At 34.8% G+C, this 18,605-nt stretch overlaps 1 protein-coding gene across 1 annotated transcript in view; it reads left to right on the plus strand.

The window, feature by feature from the left end:
* The window catches only part of MICU3 (mitochondrial calcium uptake family member 3), a gene marked incomplete at both ends in the record, with an annotated part of 47,673 nt that extends 29,936 nt beyond the window's left edge, over window positions 1-17,737 (plus strand). Inside the window, 7 exons of the mRNA XM_080638942.1 lie at window positions 1,020-1,058; window positions 4,232-4,327; window positions 9,439-9,539; window positions 10,953-11,124; window positions 13,284-13,392; window positions 14,362-14,519; window positions 17,669-17,737. Of these exons, the coding sequence (XP_080495068.1) occupies window positions 1,020-1,058; window positions 4,232-4,327; window positions 9,439-9,539; window positions 10,953-11,124; window positions 13,284-13,392; window positions 14,362-14,519; window positions 17,669-17,737 (744 nt within the window). The remainder of the gene's footprint in view (window positions 1-1,019; window positions 1,059-4,231; window positions 4,328-9,438; window positions 9,540-10,952; window positions 11,125-13,283; window positions 13,393-14,361; window positions 14,520-17,668) is intronic.
* Window positions 17,738-18,605: the final 868 nt, after the last annotated feature.

Consider the following 18,605-nt stretch of genomic DNA (forward strand, 5'->3'; position numbering starts at 1 on the left):
TTCCACTTGGAGTCTATAATTTAGGGAAAAATGAATAGTAATGACCCAGTGTTATTGTCTATGAGAGTGAGAGATATCAGTGGCAAGACCAAATTACACTCCTGCTCATAACTAACTGAAGCTGTTCATGGAGACATACTGATCCTGATGCTAAAATAGCTGATGAAATATTGCAAGTGAACTTAGATTTTAGATACAGATTTACTTTTTTTTTTTTACTAAATACGGATTATGACCAATGAAAAACGTTTTTAGTGAAATATTGGATATTCATGTAATGTCAAATTTGCGGTTTTTATGTGCACAAGAAAGGTAAGTCAGACAAGTCTGTGCTGGTTTGTCTGGAGGATGGCAGCAGTAGCAGGAGCTTATTTTACTGTTGGACAGGTAAAATTAGGAACAAGTCCCTCTCAAGCTCACAGCAGAATAAAACATATTCATTTGCAATTTGCGTATATATGGCAAAAATTCTCTATCACAAGAAAGTTTTTGTCATACATGCAAAGCTTCTCATAGTGCCCATTATCTGAAACCGTAGGTGCTTGATCTCAGGTCTTTGTCCTGAAACCACAGGAAGTTTGCATTTCAAGAATTAACTACTTTTCAAGCCTTCCCTGAGCATAAAAAGGGATCTTTTCTTCCCACCCAGAGAGACCTGTCCTTCTCAGTTTTTCAAAACTGTAGGTCAGCTGTTGAGTCTTTCACACACTTTATTCTGAACAAAGGAAACTTACACCTAAAGGAAGATCTTTAGGCAAAAGTAAGGATTGCAAAATGGAACCTTTCTCCTGAAAGTTCTGTGCAACTCTGTACTTCTCTCTTGAAATTCTGAAGAACGAGATTAAAGATGAACCATTTTTTCTTCACTGTAATTTTAAAAACAAACAAATCTAGTAATATATAAAGTAAAGTTATGCTTGTCTTAACCTATTCTGTTGTCTTTTTTTTTTCCTCCCCTCTTCTTTTGGCGTCATTCTGACATGTGATACTTGGTTTGGCCCATGTTTGCTGTATGTCAGCGTCTTCAGCTGTATGGATATCATACTTCTACTAACAGTGTATGTACTCTAATTATTTTCAATGTATGCAGTCTTCACCAGTGAGGTGAAATAGTCTGCTATAAGAAAATTAACTGTGTTTGTCTTTTTCATCAAGTAAATTACTTCTGCTAATCAGTAAAAATGTGATGGATCTTTACTTGCATAAAAGATAGTGCATGCTTGTTGCATGCATTCTGAAACAGGCAAGCGTACCCGGAGGAAAGGTTGCTCCCTCTATTTATATAAAATGAAGGAAACGTAATTTTGAAGGGAAAGGACAAAATATGTCTTAAGAAATCATAGACTTGTTTTTAACTAATGTGTGTAATTTAAGTCGTTCTGCATGAGTCATTGGATCCAGTTCTCTCTTGTCTCTTTGTGTATAATGTGAAATAATAATTAGTCAAATGAATCCTTCACCTCTTAGTTCCCCTGCTGCCAAAAAGAAACTATAAGAGATCTTTTATATTTTTGTCCTTCACTTGGAAAACAAATAAATAAGAACTTTCAGTGCTGAACTAGAATAGGATTTACAGAAAATGGCCCCTGTATTACACAGGTGATGGTAAACTTAACTTTCGATCAGTTTTGAGGAGTGGGAGAGAGAGAATCGGCAAGAGAGAGAGATCCTCTGGGTTTTTTAATGTCTTCATCATGATCTGATTAATTTTTGGATCACAGCAGAAGTCAAACTGTTGTAAAAAAAAAAAAAGATGATATTTGAAGAGAGGGGAGGGAACCCATGAGAACTAGACAACTAGTGAAATTCCAATTTTAAAGTCTGTTTCTTTATATAAGTGTTCACAGGAATGCACAGATTTATTTCCTGTGAAGTTAGCTCATACCATTTGGGCAGTATGCAGGAAGGAAGTCTGTTGAATGAAAAGGTGCAGTGACATGATGTAGATGCTGCAGTGTTGTGAGAATAATGTAGGGAATGTAAGGCCTTATGAGTCAATGGATTTTAGATCAGGCTTCACTGCAGTGAAAGATGCTGTAGAGTGGTTGCCATATTCCTGTGCTGCCTCCTGTTTTAAAATGAAACCAAAGTAGTTAGGCTTTCCTACTCATAATAATTTTAAGCTTTAGTAAACAGTCTCCTTCTAGACTCCAGCCATATCCAAACTCATTATCAAGATGATGCCCAGGTGTGCACCATGCTTTTCTGCCCTCCTGCAACCTGAATGGAGATCACCATGTAAAGGAGAGTCAGATATATAGATCTGACAAATCCCCCAGTCCAGAAAATTGATTATTTTGGGTTTCTATTTCTCCTACTGAAACAAGAAGTGTAGCAGCATTTTCAGTTTGCCTTGTTGTCCTGAGGAGTTGAGGGTACTCGAGACCAAGGAGATGCAGCCCTAAAATGTTTGGGATAGTCCAGAGTGTTGAGCCCTCCTGCTCACTTAATCCTTCAAAACAATTCTAATTTTTTTTGAAGTGTCAAGGTCTAGGCTATAAGCCATAGAGTGCATGCAGCGATATTTTAAATGGGTTAAATATTTCTGTATTTTAATTGGAATAGGTTAATTCTTTCAAGTCATGTTCTGGGGCGTATTGCAGCTGTGTGTTGAGGCTACTTCAGCATGTATTGCATGACCATTTTCTCTAGCCAAATGCTAACCAGAACATGATAATTATGATGAGATGCATGTAAGGTAAATAAAATGTGCACACCTATAAGTACTAATACCATTGGATAAAGTAAATCTCCAGTAAGAGAACCAGTTCAGTGAACACTTAAAATAGATAATTACAGAATTGTATGCAGAAAAGAATGAGGTTTTGTTTATTCACATGACCCAATAAAACATCGAAGTGTAAGAGGGAAACTGCTAAGGACTTAACGTTGTACACACTGAAGTAAACAAATTATATAGAGTTTAGCAGTTTAGGACTGAATGGAGTTATATATGAGAATACTGCGGCCATGATGTAGGAACTGTTACTCCGTAATAAGAGAAAGATACATAAAACCAGAATTTTTCAAAAAGGAAACAAATATATACAGTAAGCATGGGTATAATTTGTGGTAGTTTGTTGTGTTTCTTTGATAACAATTTACAGAAAGCTGAATTGAATTGGTTAGTGGAGGAAGTACATAATAGAACTTGTAGAAGCAGTACATAAAATGTTGACAGAATGTAGAATACATAGAGACAATAAACCTTCAAGTCTATACAGTATTCTGTATGATAACAGTGTGGGTTTATACATCGCACAGCAGCGTAAATGTTCTAAGAGAGCAATGTGTGCTGAGTCAAAAAAAAAAAAAAAAAGTTTTCATTTGTACTTAGAAGATTCTGTCTTTGTTTTGCTTGCCCAGATGGATGTGAGTGGAGAGCCCTGAAAGTAGGAGACCTAGTTTAGATTACCTTGTGGAGGGAAAGGAGAAAGTTCATTCGTTTGCAATAACTCTAACCAAGTTCAAATAGCCTTCTACTGTCTTTAGGGTCACGTTCCCTAGGTTCGGGGCTGGGGGGGGGGGGGGGGGAAGGCAGGGAGGAACGTGTTGCATAGTCTGCCAAGACTAATTGCAAGATAAAGGAAGGTCTGTTTTAATAGGAGAGGATTTTTCAGGCTTTCAGAAATGAAACATTTCAGAGCAAAACGTAAGTGTATTTTACTTGGAGAGATTAATCACTTGTTTTCTATTTAAAAAAGGTAAGTCTGATCATCAGATGTTCGTAGTGTTTTCTGGATAAGTTTCAGTTGAAATTGGACTTACGAGACTTGTTTTTTCCATTTCTTGATTGATGCAAGTATGTCCTGATTATTGGATGAAGGCAACTTTAGACAGCTAGCTGTATTGTAATATTTATATTTTGAACAATGAGAAATTTTGTAAGTACATAAATTAATGTTTTTTGGGAGCAACACAGAATTGTTTAAAAAACCAACAGCAAAATACTGAATTTAGGTGGATGTTTTCTCTAATTTTGTTCAGGAAAGTGGAGTCTGGTGATACTTTTTGCACAGCCAGGTTATGAATAATAAACAAATAGCTGTAACAGACAAGTGTTCTTTTAATTTATAAAGTGTCGTATAACTGGATAGAAATTTCTGTGTGTAGAAGCAAAAGAAGCAAGCCATGCTACTGCAGATCAGTTGGGAAAAGTTTTAAAGTCTGTAAATGGTTGTTTTGTTGTTTGTTGGTTTTCAAACAATTGTGCTTCTTGAAACTTCTGCAGGTCCTTAAAACAGAAGGAGAGGACCTTGTTCCCAGAAGCTATTGGGATACTTTGAGACGTAGCACAAGCCAAGCACTCTTTTCGGACCTTGCGGAGGTATAAGCCAACCTCTGTCTCTGGTCCATAAACACACTGCTATTTTATTTATTTATGTTCTGATTATTTTCCTATTTTATGCACTTCATTTCTTCTCTTCCTTTTAATTATTTAAAAAACAAAACCAAAAACAAACCAACACTGAAAGTTGTAAGATGAAATAAATTTGGTTCCATGCAGTGGGAATAATAGAAAGTTGTAATTTCCAAGTAAAAGCCAAGTTACCTTTTGAAAGACTTCGAAGATCAAATCCTCTTCAGTCCTTACTGTACAAAGCATTTGCTAACACTAACAGTGACGATATTTCACAGAGAAGTAATTCAGGAAAACTTTGTCATTTAGGCTTGGTCCAATGATATGACAACTTCAATGAGAGTTGAAGCCCTCTAAGCTTTTAATTTTTTTAGATCCTTAATGTACTTATCTTCACAAAAACAGTATCACACAAAGATTGCTTTAATTGTTGGATCAAACCAGGAATGTTGTAAGTTATATTAGTTAATCTTTTTTAATATCATGCGATCCTTATGGAGGACTAGCAATATTACTGAGCTGTCAAATAAATATCCATAGTGCTTTAAATTCTAATAAGATTCTTGTTTCATGAATCTGCTTTCAGATAGTTGAGACATTTATTTGTATTGATCATTTAAGTGGGTCAGAAAACTAGATCATTTAGGCTTTACTATGCCCCATACACTTAGGGTGCTTGCTTTGCTGGTTGTGGCATTAAAGGGCATACAACAGTTCCCCACTGACTCTGATCTCAAGTCCCATTCTTCATGAGCAGGATCATAATGAGAAAAGAGCAAGGAACTGAAACGGACCTCCAGGATAAAATAATCTTTTTTTTTTTTTGCTTCATAAGCAATGTGTGCTCCATATTTAAAGTAATTAGTGTTTTGTACCTGCTGTTCCTCTGCAGAAGCTATTGAATAACCTTAGGATTTGGATGGACTTTTTCTAATTTCCAGGTTAAATTTGCTCGTAGTCCCTTTATACCAGTCTGTTGTCCCTTAATTTTCATAGCGCTTTTTCTTCTTTAGTGTTAATCTTCTTACTCATGGTTGTATTTATAAATGCAGTCATAGCCCTCAGTTTCAATTATCATAGGGTAAACACAACAAGGTTTTTGGTTTTTCTCTTATGATAGAACCTGTATTTCCCAGGTATCAAATAGGCCTTCTCTGTACCTCTCTCAGCTTGAGTCTGTTTGCTTTTGAACAAAACAAAATGTAGTGTTACAGAATTCAGTTTTATACTACTATTTGTAGCAATACTCACAGTAATAATACCCTCATAGTAATCTTGCAATAAAGCAGTATACCCAGCATTTCTTTCCTTGCTTTTAAATTGATGAGATCCTGTATTAGTCCAGTTATTAGTCCTTATTTCTTCCACCATATTTTAAAACCCAGAAAATCAGCATTCTTGTCTAGTCAGCTAGATCTAATCTAATCAGCTAGCCCCTACTCAAGAGAGCGGGCCACTCTTTTCATTAACTATTTAAGGAGCTTGAGGAGCTGAGTTTTCTGAATTAACTGTTGTCTTAATCTACAATTAGCTGGCATGGATTCAGTCCCAAGTATAGATGGACTCAAGTTTGGTAATTTCTACACATCTTTAATTCAGAGAGAGTTTTTTTACATCTGGTGCCTTAGACTAATATCTGTAACTACAATGTAACTGAAGCTTAGCAGCAGCTATACTAAACATTGATTTGAATGGTCTGTAAAATGTATAACAGGTCTCTCTGCTCATCATTTTATGAAGAAAAATCATATCCTGCATTTGCTCCATTGACAGTTTACCACTTCTTACCATAATCATCTTTTACCTTGCTTGGGTTAAGGTTGAGCCAGCTGGCTTTCATCCATATTCTTATCTCTCCCAGGTGCTTTCACTACTGAATAATATTATAGCCATCTGTACTGAGAAGGTGGCGTAAAGCTAGGTGACACTGGCATCTGTGTTGTTTCATAGCCTTTTGAGAAGGCCTTGTGTAAGTTGAAAAGGAAAGTAAATAAGGTTCCTTGTTGTGGGAATCAACTTACAAGGTCTCTGCTCTTTGTTCATCATGTGCAGTTTCTTTCTAGGACAGCTTACAGTACTGTTTTGGCTATTCCTAATTTGCAGCTATACCATCCTGTTGGAATATGCCAGTTATCACTGAATTCAGTTTGTGGGTTTATTTTGAGATTTCTAAATGAAACTGGGAATCAGTAAAGTCATTATGACTATTGAAAAAATTAGGGATTTGAAGCAAGAAATCTCTTATTAATTCAAAGCATAATATGCATACTTCATTTTCAGAATTTGTTGCTACAAGTGGACCACCCCTTATGAGAATAATTTAGTTTTAATCAATCCTCTTTAATCAAAAGCTTGAAATTAATTTTGCAGAATATTAAAATAGATTTACTGCTCTTCAAGCTATGAAATTGAGAGGAAAAGATGTTGCCATTATGCAGCAAGACAATAATGTGACTGAAACACTTGTCTCTCCTGTTTGTCTCTACCTGTATTTGTATTACAGTTACGTAAAGGTAAAGAGAAATGAGGCAGGGCTTTATTCTCATTTAAATGACTGCACGATATATTAGATCAAAATAGAGGCTCATTTGTATATATGGAAACAGGTGTGGTCATTTCATTTTCACTGATCTGAAATACAAAATTCAATTTTTATGAACAATAAATAATAGTTTTAAATTATTAAGGCTTTTTTTTTAATCCTTACCCCTTCAGAGAGAGGTTTTATTTAATGTTGTCAAGTGCAGAAGGAGCACAGGAATAGTTTTCAGTTGCCTGCAGTTCTGCAGAGAGGCATACTGGGTTGAGTTTCTGGGGTGAGGTTTTTGTTTGGGTTTTTTCTTTTAGAGAGGTTGACCAAATTGGAATTGTGAAAAGACTTACAGATTGTATTTTTTAAATAGTTCTTTAAATATGGGTGAATGCAACCTAGTTCTAAGATTTTGAAATGTTTTTGCAAGATGAAAGTCTGTCATTTAACATTTGGTATCTTTTCAGTGTACTTGAGGGATATTGTTTGAATGTGCTTAGGGATTTAATTGTTTAAAAGACATAATAAATCAGAGTATCTGCATTTCAATATATTGTGTCCTGTAGTGGAGGATAACAATATTAAAAGACAAATAGTGATTACTTCTCTGAATTAGTTTGCTCACTTGAAGAGTGGAACTCTCTTAATTGAAGGACATGAAATATCTTTCTGCCTACATATACACTATGTCATCATATTTCTCCCTGGAGAAGAATATGAGGATAAAGAGGAAGCTAAAGTACATGAAATACAATTTTGAGAATCCTAAACTGATTATACTAAAGTACAGAAAAGTCTCTCTCGTTTCTTTAGTTGTTGGCTGTTGAAAGGAAGGGATTTGTGTTGTTACTGCCTAATGTTTTTCCTTGTTGTTGATACATGAATACTCCTAATGGGTATTGCAGTTTAAACTTTTTACAAATCAGTATGTAAATTTGAAATTAATATAGTATATTTCAGAGAATGTAGATATGAAATAGTTTTTCCTGGTACATGATGTTGAATTGCTGCATACTGTTCAAAATTTTTTTCCGGGTTTCTTCATGTAGAGTTTCTCCATCTGTTATAAATTTTATTTATAGCCTCTTCTGTTATGAAATAAAGTCAGACTTAAAGGACTCTTAAGTCCAGCTTGCAGGTTCGTATATGCAGATCTTCATAGATATGTATACAAACAGTTTTCTATACTTAATAGTAAATCCCATAGGTTCATAGTCTGTGTCTATGGTGATAAATTAGTAGTTACGTCTCCCATACATACTGGGTTTCTGTACTGTCTATTCTGTTTTGTACTTCAACAGTAGAGTTGGTAGGCACACTTGAAAAAATACGGTGTTGCTGATGGGTGGTAGCTTGCCTAGGAAGATCAGAGACTACTGGCTCCCACTCTTTGCTTTACTTCTATCTTGCATTTGTAAGAAAAGGGAGAGCTCAGATAGAAGGTTCTCCCTAGGCAGGTGCAGCAAGGAGACTAAGTATACTACTTTTTGAACTTCAAATGTTGGCAGACACACATTAATGCAAGACAGACATTGCCATGGTGGCTGTGGCTTATTTAAGACGCTTTTATTGCTGACTTATATTACTAGCTCTTCAGTATATCAAGAGTTTCTTTTGTAAAAGAGGTAAAATCAATGCATAGACATGACATTAGGGGTAATGAGTATGCAATAAAAAAATGGAATGTTGCACAGTCACTATACACAGATTATAGTTATTTCTGTTTATATGCGTGTCTTCTTATTTACAACTCTTGCTATTACAAATGTTCAAAATTAGTTGGCATTACTATTCTAATTCTGCGCCTTCAAATATGGTAGTTACTTATTGAGGAAATAGTATTAGTATGTGTTCAAAGATTTCTGTGTGATATAGGGACCACATACTCGATAGATAAGGAACATTCTTAAGAGAGTAAGTCAGAATTACTTCATTATTTCAAAATTTCTTACAATTCTGTTGTTTTAAACATATTTGGGCAATAAAATTTCAACTGTCATTATCTGCTACTTACAGAAAAGAATCATATAAAGAACACCTGACTGATGTGAATGGGTTTGAAACACAAGCCCATACTTAATAATTTTGAAATATAAAATAGGAGTATATGAGGTAACGTCCCTTAATTTCTTTGTAGTTGAATAATAGAAGGGAAAAAGGAGATTGTGTACAAAGGGATTGATTTTTATGGTTTACCTCAACTGATTAGAACATCTTTCTTTTTTTCTTTTTTTTTTTTCTTTTTTTTTCCCCCCAGGTTTCTGGTTTTCTTTTTCATGCTTTTTCCCCTTCATTGTAGTTTCCATTCTATTATATTGCTGTTTTAAGTGTTTCCTGCTAAATGCAATTAATAGCCTAATGACATTTTGTGTGAAAATTGCATGACTAAATTCAGTTAATGTTTCTTAATACAAAACTCTTTTTTCAGACTGTGAACATGAACCACAAAATCTTTTGAAATGTCTATTGTGATGATAGGCATTCTCAGATTATTCTTCTGTAACTAATCCAATCATGGCCTTTTAAATTTTTTATTCTAATATTTAAGCGTGCTGATGATATTTCAAGTTCACTGTCAGATACTACACTGCTTGTACACTTTTTCGGCAAGAAAGGAAAAGCTGAACTGAACTTTGAAGATTTTTATAGGTGAGTCTCAGCTTTATCAATTCCCTGTAAAATACACTTGTGTACTTGGTCTAATTAATATGTATTGTATTATTATACCATATTACTCAGACATACATAAAGTTTATGTTCCCTTTGTGTGCATATTATATATGCAAAGAACAAAATAAATCAGGAAGTCTACCAACAGAAAAAATCCTGTACAAATGCTGCCACATTGGCAAATCTGGTTAGCACTTGTGTACGTAGTTGGTTTGGGGTCAAAAGATTATACTTCAGCCCGTCTTTATTGTATACAGGAACTCTTCTTAAATTTTAATTAGTTTTATTTTCTTCCCCTGTTTTTCAGTGCTTTGAAAAAAACTTTGTGTGCATCTGTACTCTCAGGGACATGTATAAATGTGAGGATTTTTCTGAATATGTTGTGTAGGCACCTTAGAACAACCTCCTTTGGGAAGAAGTGAAAACACAGTGGAAGCTATCGGCTTAATTATCACACCAGTTAAAATAGAGTTTAAAAATATAGGGAGAGTGCCATAAAAACAAAGCCATAAAACTGTTTCTGTATAATTGATGGATACAGTATTTCCTTAAATATTAGTAAATACTCCCAATACCTATTGACTTTATAGCTATCACTTAACTGTGCATTCTAATCAACAGATGTTTGTAAAATAATTAAAATTGTGTTATCAAAAATATTCAGTATTTCACATAATATTAAAAACTGTGTCATTAAGTGAAATCATGATGTGAGTTCAAAACAACAACCAGAAAAGATGGTACTTTTTCAAAAGGCATCGAGTTAAAATATCCGTCTGTTGCTGTAAGATGTTGTGAATGCTAAAGAGGTCAAAACCTAGGAGACACATTCTAGTGTAAAAGAGGGAGCTATCAAGTTTTATTCAGTGCTACTTTACTAGCTCAGAAAAATCATTAAACTATGGACTGGTAAGGGAAATACTGTTGTATGTTTACCTTGCACTTACACTTTTGCCTAGACATCCATTTGATTTTAACTCTTCATAGTTCTGGAAGTCAAGTTATATATTGGTATGGAGTGTTGCAGGCAATGTCTACAGGATGGGAACCTTTGTGAACCTGTAACAAGGAAGTTACAGGTTGTCAATCAGATAAACTCCCAGTGCAGTACTGTGACTAGAGAGCTAATTCCATCCTTGGGCTGTATAACTAGAACATCAAGCAGAATCAGGGAAGTTGCATTTCCTGTTTATGTGTAGCTGGTTTTATACTTACCCAGTTTTGGTGTCCAGAATATACTAAATGTGTTGTTAATTGGAAGAATTTAAAGAAATATTCTAAGAAGAGTGAAGAATTAAAAAAAAAAAAAAAAAAAAAGGTTAGATTGAAAGGACATGAATAGTACAAATGTTAGGTACTGCTACTTCTTCATATTTATGTTTATGCTTACAGATTTATGGATAACCTACAGACAGAAGTTCTAGAGATAGAATTCCTTTCCTACTCTAATGGGATGAACACCATTAGTGAGGAGGACTTTGCCCATATTCTTTTGAGGTATACAAATGTGGAAAATACATCAAGTTACCTGGAAAACATGCGCTGCAGGATTCCTGAAGAAAAGGTAATTGTTTAGCTACAAGGACAGCAGTGGGCCACAGCATCCATTCCCAGTGTCATTTACAGGAAAACATAGCCTTGTTGGACTGAATGCGATTCTATCACTAAGTTAATTGGCACCAGGATTTTATTGTGATCATAAACTGTCTTGTATTTTTCAGATTACATCCTGAATAAAATGTAGAAGAGTAAATAGCAGAGAATTATGTTCCATAGGATTTAGGTAGTAATGTTTTTGAAGTTTAGGTGACAAAGCTTTGTTATTACATGAATATTCAGTTTAAGCAGCAGGAACCATAAGACTTGAAAAAGAACTATTTTTTAGCAATGAGGGGTTGTTTTTTTCTTCTCTTTTGCTCGGCCACTGGAATAGCACCTCTTTAGAAATAATTGACATTCTTTGTCTAGTTGTTTTGTAGTCTTAATAATGGATCACTTCTATATAAATATTGATTCTTGATAATTGCTGAAGAGAGAAAAGATAATAGAAACAGTAAAGGCTATGAGGTCCTTCATTTGTTTAACAATCAATGTGTTGTCAGAAGTGTACCCTAGAGAAAAGCAGTGGCAACTATGTATCAATGGTAATCAGTAGGATAATGTTAAAAGTAGCCCTTCAAATAGAGGATGTTTTGGATATACTCCTGTTTGTGTTGGAAAGTTTGATGTTTCCGAGAAATGTAACTCTTTGAACAGCTATATATTTTAATAGTGTTGACAGCAGAGCTTGTGAAGAAAAGTAAAATTCAGTTTGGACAGTTTTGGTTTGGTTTTGGGTTGTGTTTTGTTTGTTCTTTTTTTCTTTGAGGAATTGCATTGTAATTTCAGACTACAGAGGAAGTAAGTTCAGTCAGCTAACCTGATAGAAACACACCTCAAAAATCAACAGCTTTCTGTTCAAATAGCTGGATTTTCGTCTTGTGATTGAACTGCAAGTAGGTCCACTGAGAGGTGAATGTAGCTGGGAAATGGAAAGGGAAAGCAGGGCTGTCTCTTTTGCACCAGATTTAAGATGAAGTGGTAAGATTGGGATCTCTAAAAGGTCTACGCAGCATTCAATATTCAAAGCCAAGACAGTGCACCAGAAGTGGTATAAAACTCCTTTTGCATGATTCGCAGATGGTTTTTTTTTTGTTTAGGGTGAAATGAAGATTTCCATATATATGGGAATCTGGAAAAAATAAATTTTGGGGCTTGTCTATACAATGACATCTTAGGTAACTGAAAAATTACAGTCGTAGGTATACAGAGATACCTCTTTGAATGGCAAAGGTTGAATAAGTAAATATAAATGCAGACGCTGCCTTTTAAACCGGGGAAGTAGTCTTGAAAGTTCGTCTCTTAAGTCCAATGCCACTATTCTGGTAGCAAGCCTTCCACAGTAGTTTCCTCTTCTTGATCTCTTGCGGGACCATGAGTTAAGGAATACTTACACCAGAAGGCTGTGACATGCAGTTACAGGTTTGCTTATGCTGCATTCTGAGAATACCCTGGCACTTGACCAGTAACATGCATCAGTATGTCATATGCTGTACCTCCCATAAGTAGAAAAAGATGTTGCCATTTTTCATAGCTTCTTATCACTGGCTTGGTAAATACACTGTCAGTACAGTGGAATAAGTAAATACCCAGGCTTTTGAGAATGGGACTTTGTATCTTACTGCCATGGAGGCGTTGTTCATATACTTGCACTTTTTTACACTTGAAATAACATTATAATTTGAAAATTATAAAATGTACGCTCTACTTTGTTGCAGTGATATGCTGCAATACTAATACAAAGCTAGGGATTCCATTTAGAAGAAAAATTCGTCTAGGCTGTGAAGTAATAGGCAGCTGCTCTAACAGTTGGCAATATTAATCTTCCGTGGTGCTATATGTAGAAGCCTCTAAAGCAACACGGTGATTATTCGGCATAGTCAGTCATGTTAAAATGTTCAGATGGCATGCTGCCTGCTCACAGGATGTTTTCCTCCTTTTACTAACTAGATGCCAAGCAATGATTCATTTAAGCTGGCATCTTGGATTGCTACAAATAACAGCTCCTAAAGAAAGTCTGTGCATTTTTAACAGCATTGGTAGCCATATGTAACTGCAAGGTTTATGTATTCAGTTGTCATCACTGATAATTCTTCTGGTGCATATTGTGTTTCCATTTTTTAGGGTATCACATTTGACGAGTTTAGATCATTTTTCCAATTCTTGAACAACCTAGAAGACTTTACAATTGCAATGCAAATGTATAATTTTGCAAGTCGTTCCATAGGTCAGGGTAAGTATATTCATATAAAAATTTGTTGATAAAGATACACAACTGTTGACAAAACTGCAAAAATGTTTTGGAATTCCTAGTTTGTAGTTTTAATGGCTCAGGTAAATGGCTAAAAAGGCTAGGACTCCAGCTTTGAAAAGAAAAGGCTCAGGTATATCCTAAGAGGTACGATAAAGATTTACAAAAAACTCATATAAGGTCATATAAGCTGAATGCAGAATAGTTAGTCACCAAGTCCTATAATGCGAGAGTTAGGAGACACTTGGTGACACCAGTAAGAGATCAATTTGAAGCAAACACAAGCATTTCTTTACACAGTGAGCATCTGGAACCTGACCTTCTACAAAGGTTGTAGAAGGAAATGGTGTCAGAAGGTCTGAAGAGAGATAAGACAGATTTTTGAACAAATTAGTAAGTGGGTGCTGAAAGAACTAGGCAGGTATCTTCTGACTAAAATCATTAATACAATAGTTAAGATGCTTGGGGAGTGCAGGTGAACAATACGTGAACTGGTCAGACTTGTGTGCTGCTCTCTTCAAGTAACATCCTCATGGGTCTGACACAGTCACACAAGCATAATCCTACTTCATGTGGCCTTACCAAAGGACTATACTGTTTTCTGTGTGCTCTGTTTCTTAGGTTCTGTTTTCAGATGTCAATTAAGTAGATGGCATTGGTATATATGTAACGTAAGTTTAATTATGATACTCTAATTTTGTTATTACACATAGTATGTGGGCTCTTTTGTATAAGATAATTGGTACCAATTAAACAGCATCATTTTATATCAGTTGAGAACTACTTGGCTTAGAACTGTGAAATTCAACCCTAATTTTCACATTTTCTTTTTTTTTGATTGCTTAAATGTAAAAACTCGAAAGTTTACTTGTATTTCGTAATATGTTGTCACAAAGTACAATTAAATTAATTCTATATTTTGTTCTTTCTTCTGATGTTCTCTTTATGCAGATGAATTCAAACGTGCTGTGTATGTAGCCACAGGTGTGAAGCTTTCACCACATTTGGTGAACACGGTGTTCAAGATATTTGATGTTGACAGAGATGACCAGTTGAGTTACAAAGAATTTATTGGCATTATGAAAGACAGACTCAATCGAGGGTTTAGGGTAAGGATTCTAATTTTTATAGTTATCTTAGCTGACTTTACTACTTCCACTATATACTTTAGCACCTGTAGTACCAATATGTTGCAAACAGTACGCATGTTTAAAGGCATATGTTTTATAGAAATCTGGATCAGTATATAAGATAAATTCCTTCTTAAATTCTTGACTTTTTTGTTAGGAAGCAATACACAGAGTACCTTTATAGTACACAAACTAAATTGGAAATGGGAAATCCTCTGCATACTGTTGCTTCCTTGGTATTGTGTGATTGATAGATAGACATTAAGAATTTTGACAAGGGTGTATCTATAATGACTGAGTTGTTTGCAGGGAAAAGAGAGTTTGTCTCTCTTGAACCCTGGCAGTTTAGTTAAAGGGTAGCCTCTTCTAAAATATTATTTAAAGTACCAAGTGTTGATAATGACTGTTGAAAAAAGTTGCAGCAGAAGATAGTTTTAATTTTCAAATAAACAGTTGCTGAACAATGCTATATCCTAGTTCAAAGATGCTTTTGATAATTTACCCATCTGTCTTATATATTAAATTTATGATAAGGTAGAGGTCTGGAAATTACTAGCAGAAACTTTTCATAGGGAACAGCTCTTAAATCACGCCTTTTAGGTGAATGTGTAGGCCTTGCTGCCATCTTCAGGTTCTGTTTATAGTAGCAGAAGATTTTTCATTACAGTATGATCAATAAAAGTCACTTTTTCTTTTCTTCACATGGCAAGTGTTAACATTTTTTTACCAAATGTAAAATGGTGTTCTTCCTGACAACGTAATCACTTAGACATAAATCTGAAACACTATCATAGTTCCTGAATTCACATTCCAGTATGTTACTTCTGTATTATAATTTTACTCGTTTTTACTTAGCTTCTTCAATATAATTTTAGAAGTTTTTGTGAAGTTGTGTTGAGTCTAGTAGTCTATTTGTTATTGTAATATTATGATCAAATGTAAAATGCATTTGTAACAAACTTATTTCTTTGTTGGTCCTCAGTTCCTTTTATTATGGTGTGGGAATGATGATTGTTTCATAACTTGTTTCAAGATGTTCAGCTGTATGTTTTAATTGTTTACTAATTGTAAGTGTGCAGTGTATGTTTAATTTAACAAGAAAACAGTCTGCTTACTAAGTAATTCTTGTAAATGTATTACATGTTTCTATTTCACAAAATGCATGACAGAAATCACATATAATCCTTAAGAATCTATATCATCCAGCACTGTTCAGTCTTTTGCATGTGTCTTTCTTTTGCATAGGCCACTATAAAACATTCCAGTGGCCTGTAAAAGAACTGTAAAGAATAGCCAAAGATGTACAGAAGAATAGCACAGTCTTTCATAACTGAAATGTCTAATTTTGGTTGGATATGAGATCTCCCGGTTTGCTCAGGAGATGATAATGATTTTGGTCCTATAATTCAGTTATATTCAGACATGCCTACATGCACATTTGTTAGATTATTCAGAAAAATGCATTCCTTGCACTAATCATTAGTAGTCCAGGACAATTACAGTACCAAAATTAAGAATTACAATTTCCAGTAAGTTTTCCTTAAGCGTCACACAAACGTGATTTTTCCAAGAGTGGGTAGTAGTAAAAACTGCAAAAATTTGCCTTTTCTTAGTTTAATATACTAAAAAAATACAGTATTTTTTGTATACTAATTATATTAATGTAATTAGTATGATTAGTATCATTACTACAATTATACTAATTACTAGTATATTCAGTTTAATTAATTATACTAATTACTAGTATGTTCAGTTTAATAAACACCCCTCTCCAACCCTAATCTCACTTTAGAATGAAAAGAAGAAAACACCTAAGAACCTTTTGCCCAGAACAATTTGGTGGAAAGCATCATTAACTACTTTCTATTCTTTGTACATTAGAAGTTACATAGCTTTTAGCGTGGCCAAAACAAGTAAAATTTACCCTCTTACTCCTACATTGTGGTGGCTCAAGTGTTGTCTTGTTCCAAATTAAAACTAACAAATCACTAACCTTCTTTTTGTTAATAACTGTGTTTCGAATCCATATTAAGATTGGTCAGTTCTGTTACACAGATAAAAGAATATTATAGCCTCTGTCTATGCAGTATTTTGTAGCAACATGGAAATTTTTACCATGAGAAATTGGAGCCTGTTTATAAAGTGTAAACACCCAATTTTAATGTTAAGTACCTTACAATTAATGTCTGCCCAAATCATTGTAGTCTTTTATTACCATCTAAAAGCATCTAAAACTAACGGTTTAAAATAGGCGTATAATTTGAAGTATGAGTTTACAATTACCATCTTATACTTAGTAATTCAACTTTTAAAAAAAGTTGTTTTACTAAAATGTTTGCCCAGAAGAAACTGGAGGGCATCACAAAGCTTGGTTACTAGGGCCATGTATTTTGTAGTTATATAGTCTGACTACAGCAAATGTACTTAAGAGCAAAGTTTTGCACAAGTCCAGTGCAACTGGAATTTTGAAAGGCCAGATGGTCAGCTTTGTCCTTTTTGAAAGTTCAGCCATAGAATCATAGAATCATAGAATAGTTAGGGTTGGAAAGGACCTTAAGATCATCTAGTTCCAACCCCCCGCCATGGGCAAGGACCTGAGATCAGGTACTACCCCTTATAGGAACATAATAAACACTCATATTTTAGCTATGATTTGGGAAAGGAAAATGTCTTAAAGAGTTTATCAATGAAATTTCTTTTTTTCTGGAATATAGTATTATAATCTGAAACCTTTTTTAGTTTTAGTAGTTTGAAACAAACTGATATATTAAGTTGCCATCAAGCGGTCAGTGAGAGTATTGCCATAAACTTATTAAAGTGTGCAGACATTAAAAGCTTTGTTTTTGCTTGATGTTTGGTTTAAAATAGGTATTTCATGTCTTCTTTTTTATTTAAAAATATATATGAAGATTCCCTTTCCTTTTATAAATTCAAATTTTAAACTGAATGATTTGGAACATGATCAAATGATAAACGTTTGACCTAGCACAAACTATACTGTATCTTCTAGGTATTCATCACTTAAAGCCATTTTTTTGTATTTTCATGATACCGTTGTCTTATGCTTACCTCTGGCTGCCTTCACATGTTGTCTGCATCTGCGCACTTCTCCATCTTCTGCTCCACAGGGCTACAAACCTATACAGAGGTATACTACTTTCAAATCCTGCGTGAGGAAGGAACTCTATAGCAGATAAATGACGGTATGTGTTAGCCGCCCAGTCTGAGTGTGCTGGCATGCTTGCAGGAATGGCTGAATGTTAAATTGTCACTGTTTTGTTTCCCATTCCAAAATGCAGGAATTGGTTATCCGAGTGTAAGCAGTGTAGTAGCTCAAAGTGTCACGTAGTTTTGACTGAAGCAATAGAATTTTGTTCTGGAGTTGGCAATAACTGACTTGCACTGTCACTGTTTCGTAAGCCAGCTGAGATTTTGTACTATGTTTGAAATAAGGAAAAGTGTTCTTTCATGGTCTCTGTTGCTGTTTTCCATCTGTCCTGTGACTACTTTATAAGTAATTTCTCAGGTACCTGTAGCTAAGAAGTATTTAGCAGTGAAGACTGTAGAGGCAGATTTTTCTTCTTGAGAGACTGTTCGTAGCTTGTTTCTAGTTCGATTTACACTTTTGAAAGCATTAATGTGGTTTTAGCTCACTTAATGCTATACCAGCAGTTTTCAAAAATCAGCACCACCATGGCTGTTTCTGCCTATCCACTACATGAATATTATTCTTACAATTAGATTGTACTGTGGGTTTCAGTGTAAAAACTGGGGTGTGTGTATTCTCTAGCCAGAACTGTAACTGTTTGACACATGGTGGACGCAGCAGAAATGTGCTACTAGACATTTCTCTCACATAAAGTGAGAGTTTGCTCCTTTACAGTTTAAGGTTTTGGTGCCAACAAATTTTTCCTGTTTATATTTGCAGTAGTTGCTACAAACGCTGTTAAGAGCTAACAAAGAGATGTATGCCATGACAAGCAAGGCCTCATGGCCGGTGATCTCATGTGAATGGACCTCATGGGGTAGTCAGCACATCTCGTGCTCCTGAGCCAGGAGGGTTTG

The sequence above is a fragment of the Psittacula echo genome (assembly GCF_963264785.1).
Source record: "Psittacula echo genome assembly, chromosome: 1".
NCBI lineage: Eukaryota > Metazoa > Chordata > Aves > Psittaciformes > Psittacidae > Psittacula > Psittacula echo.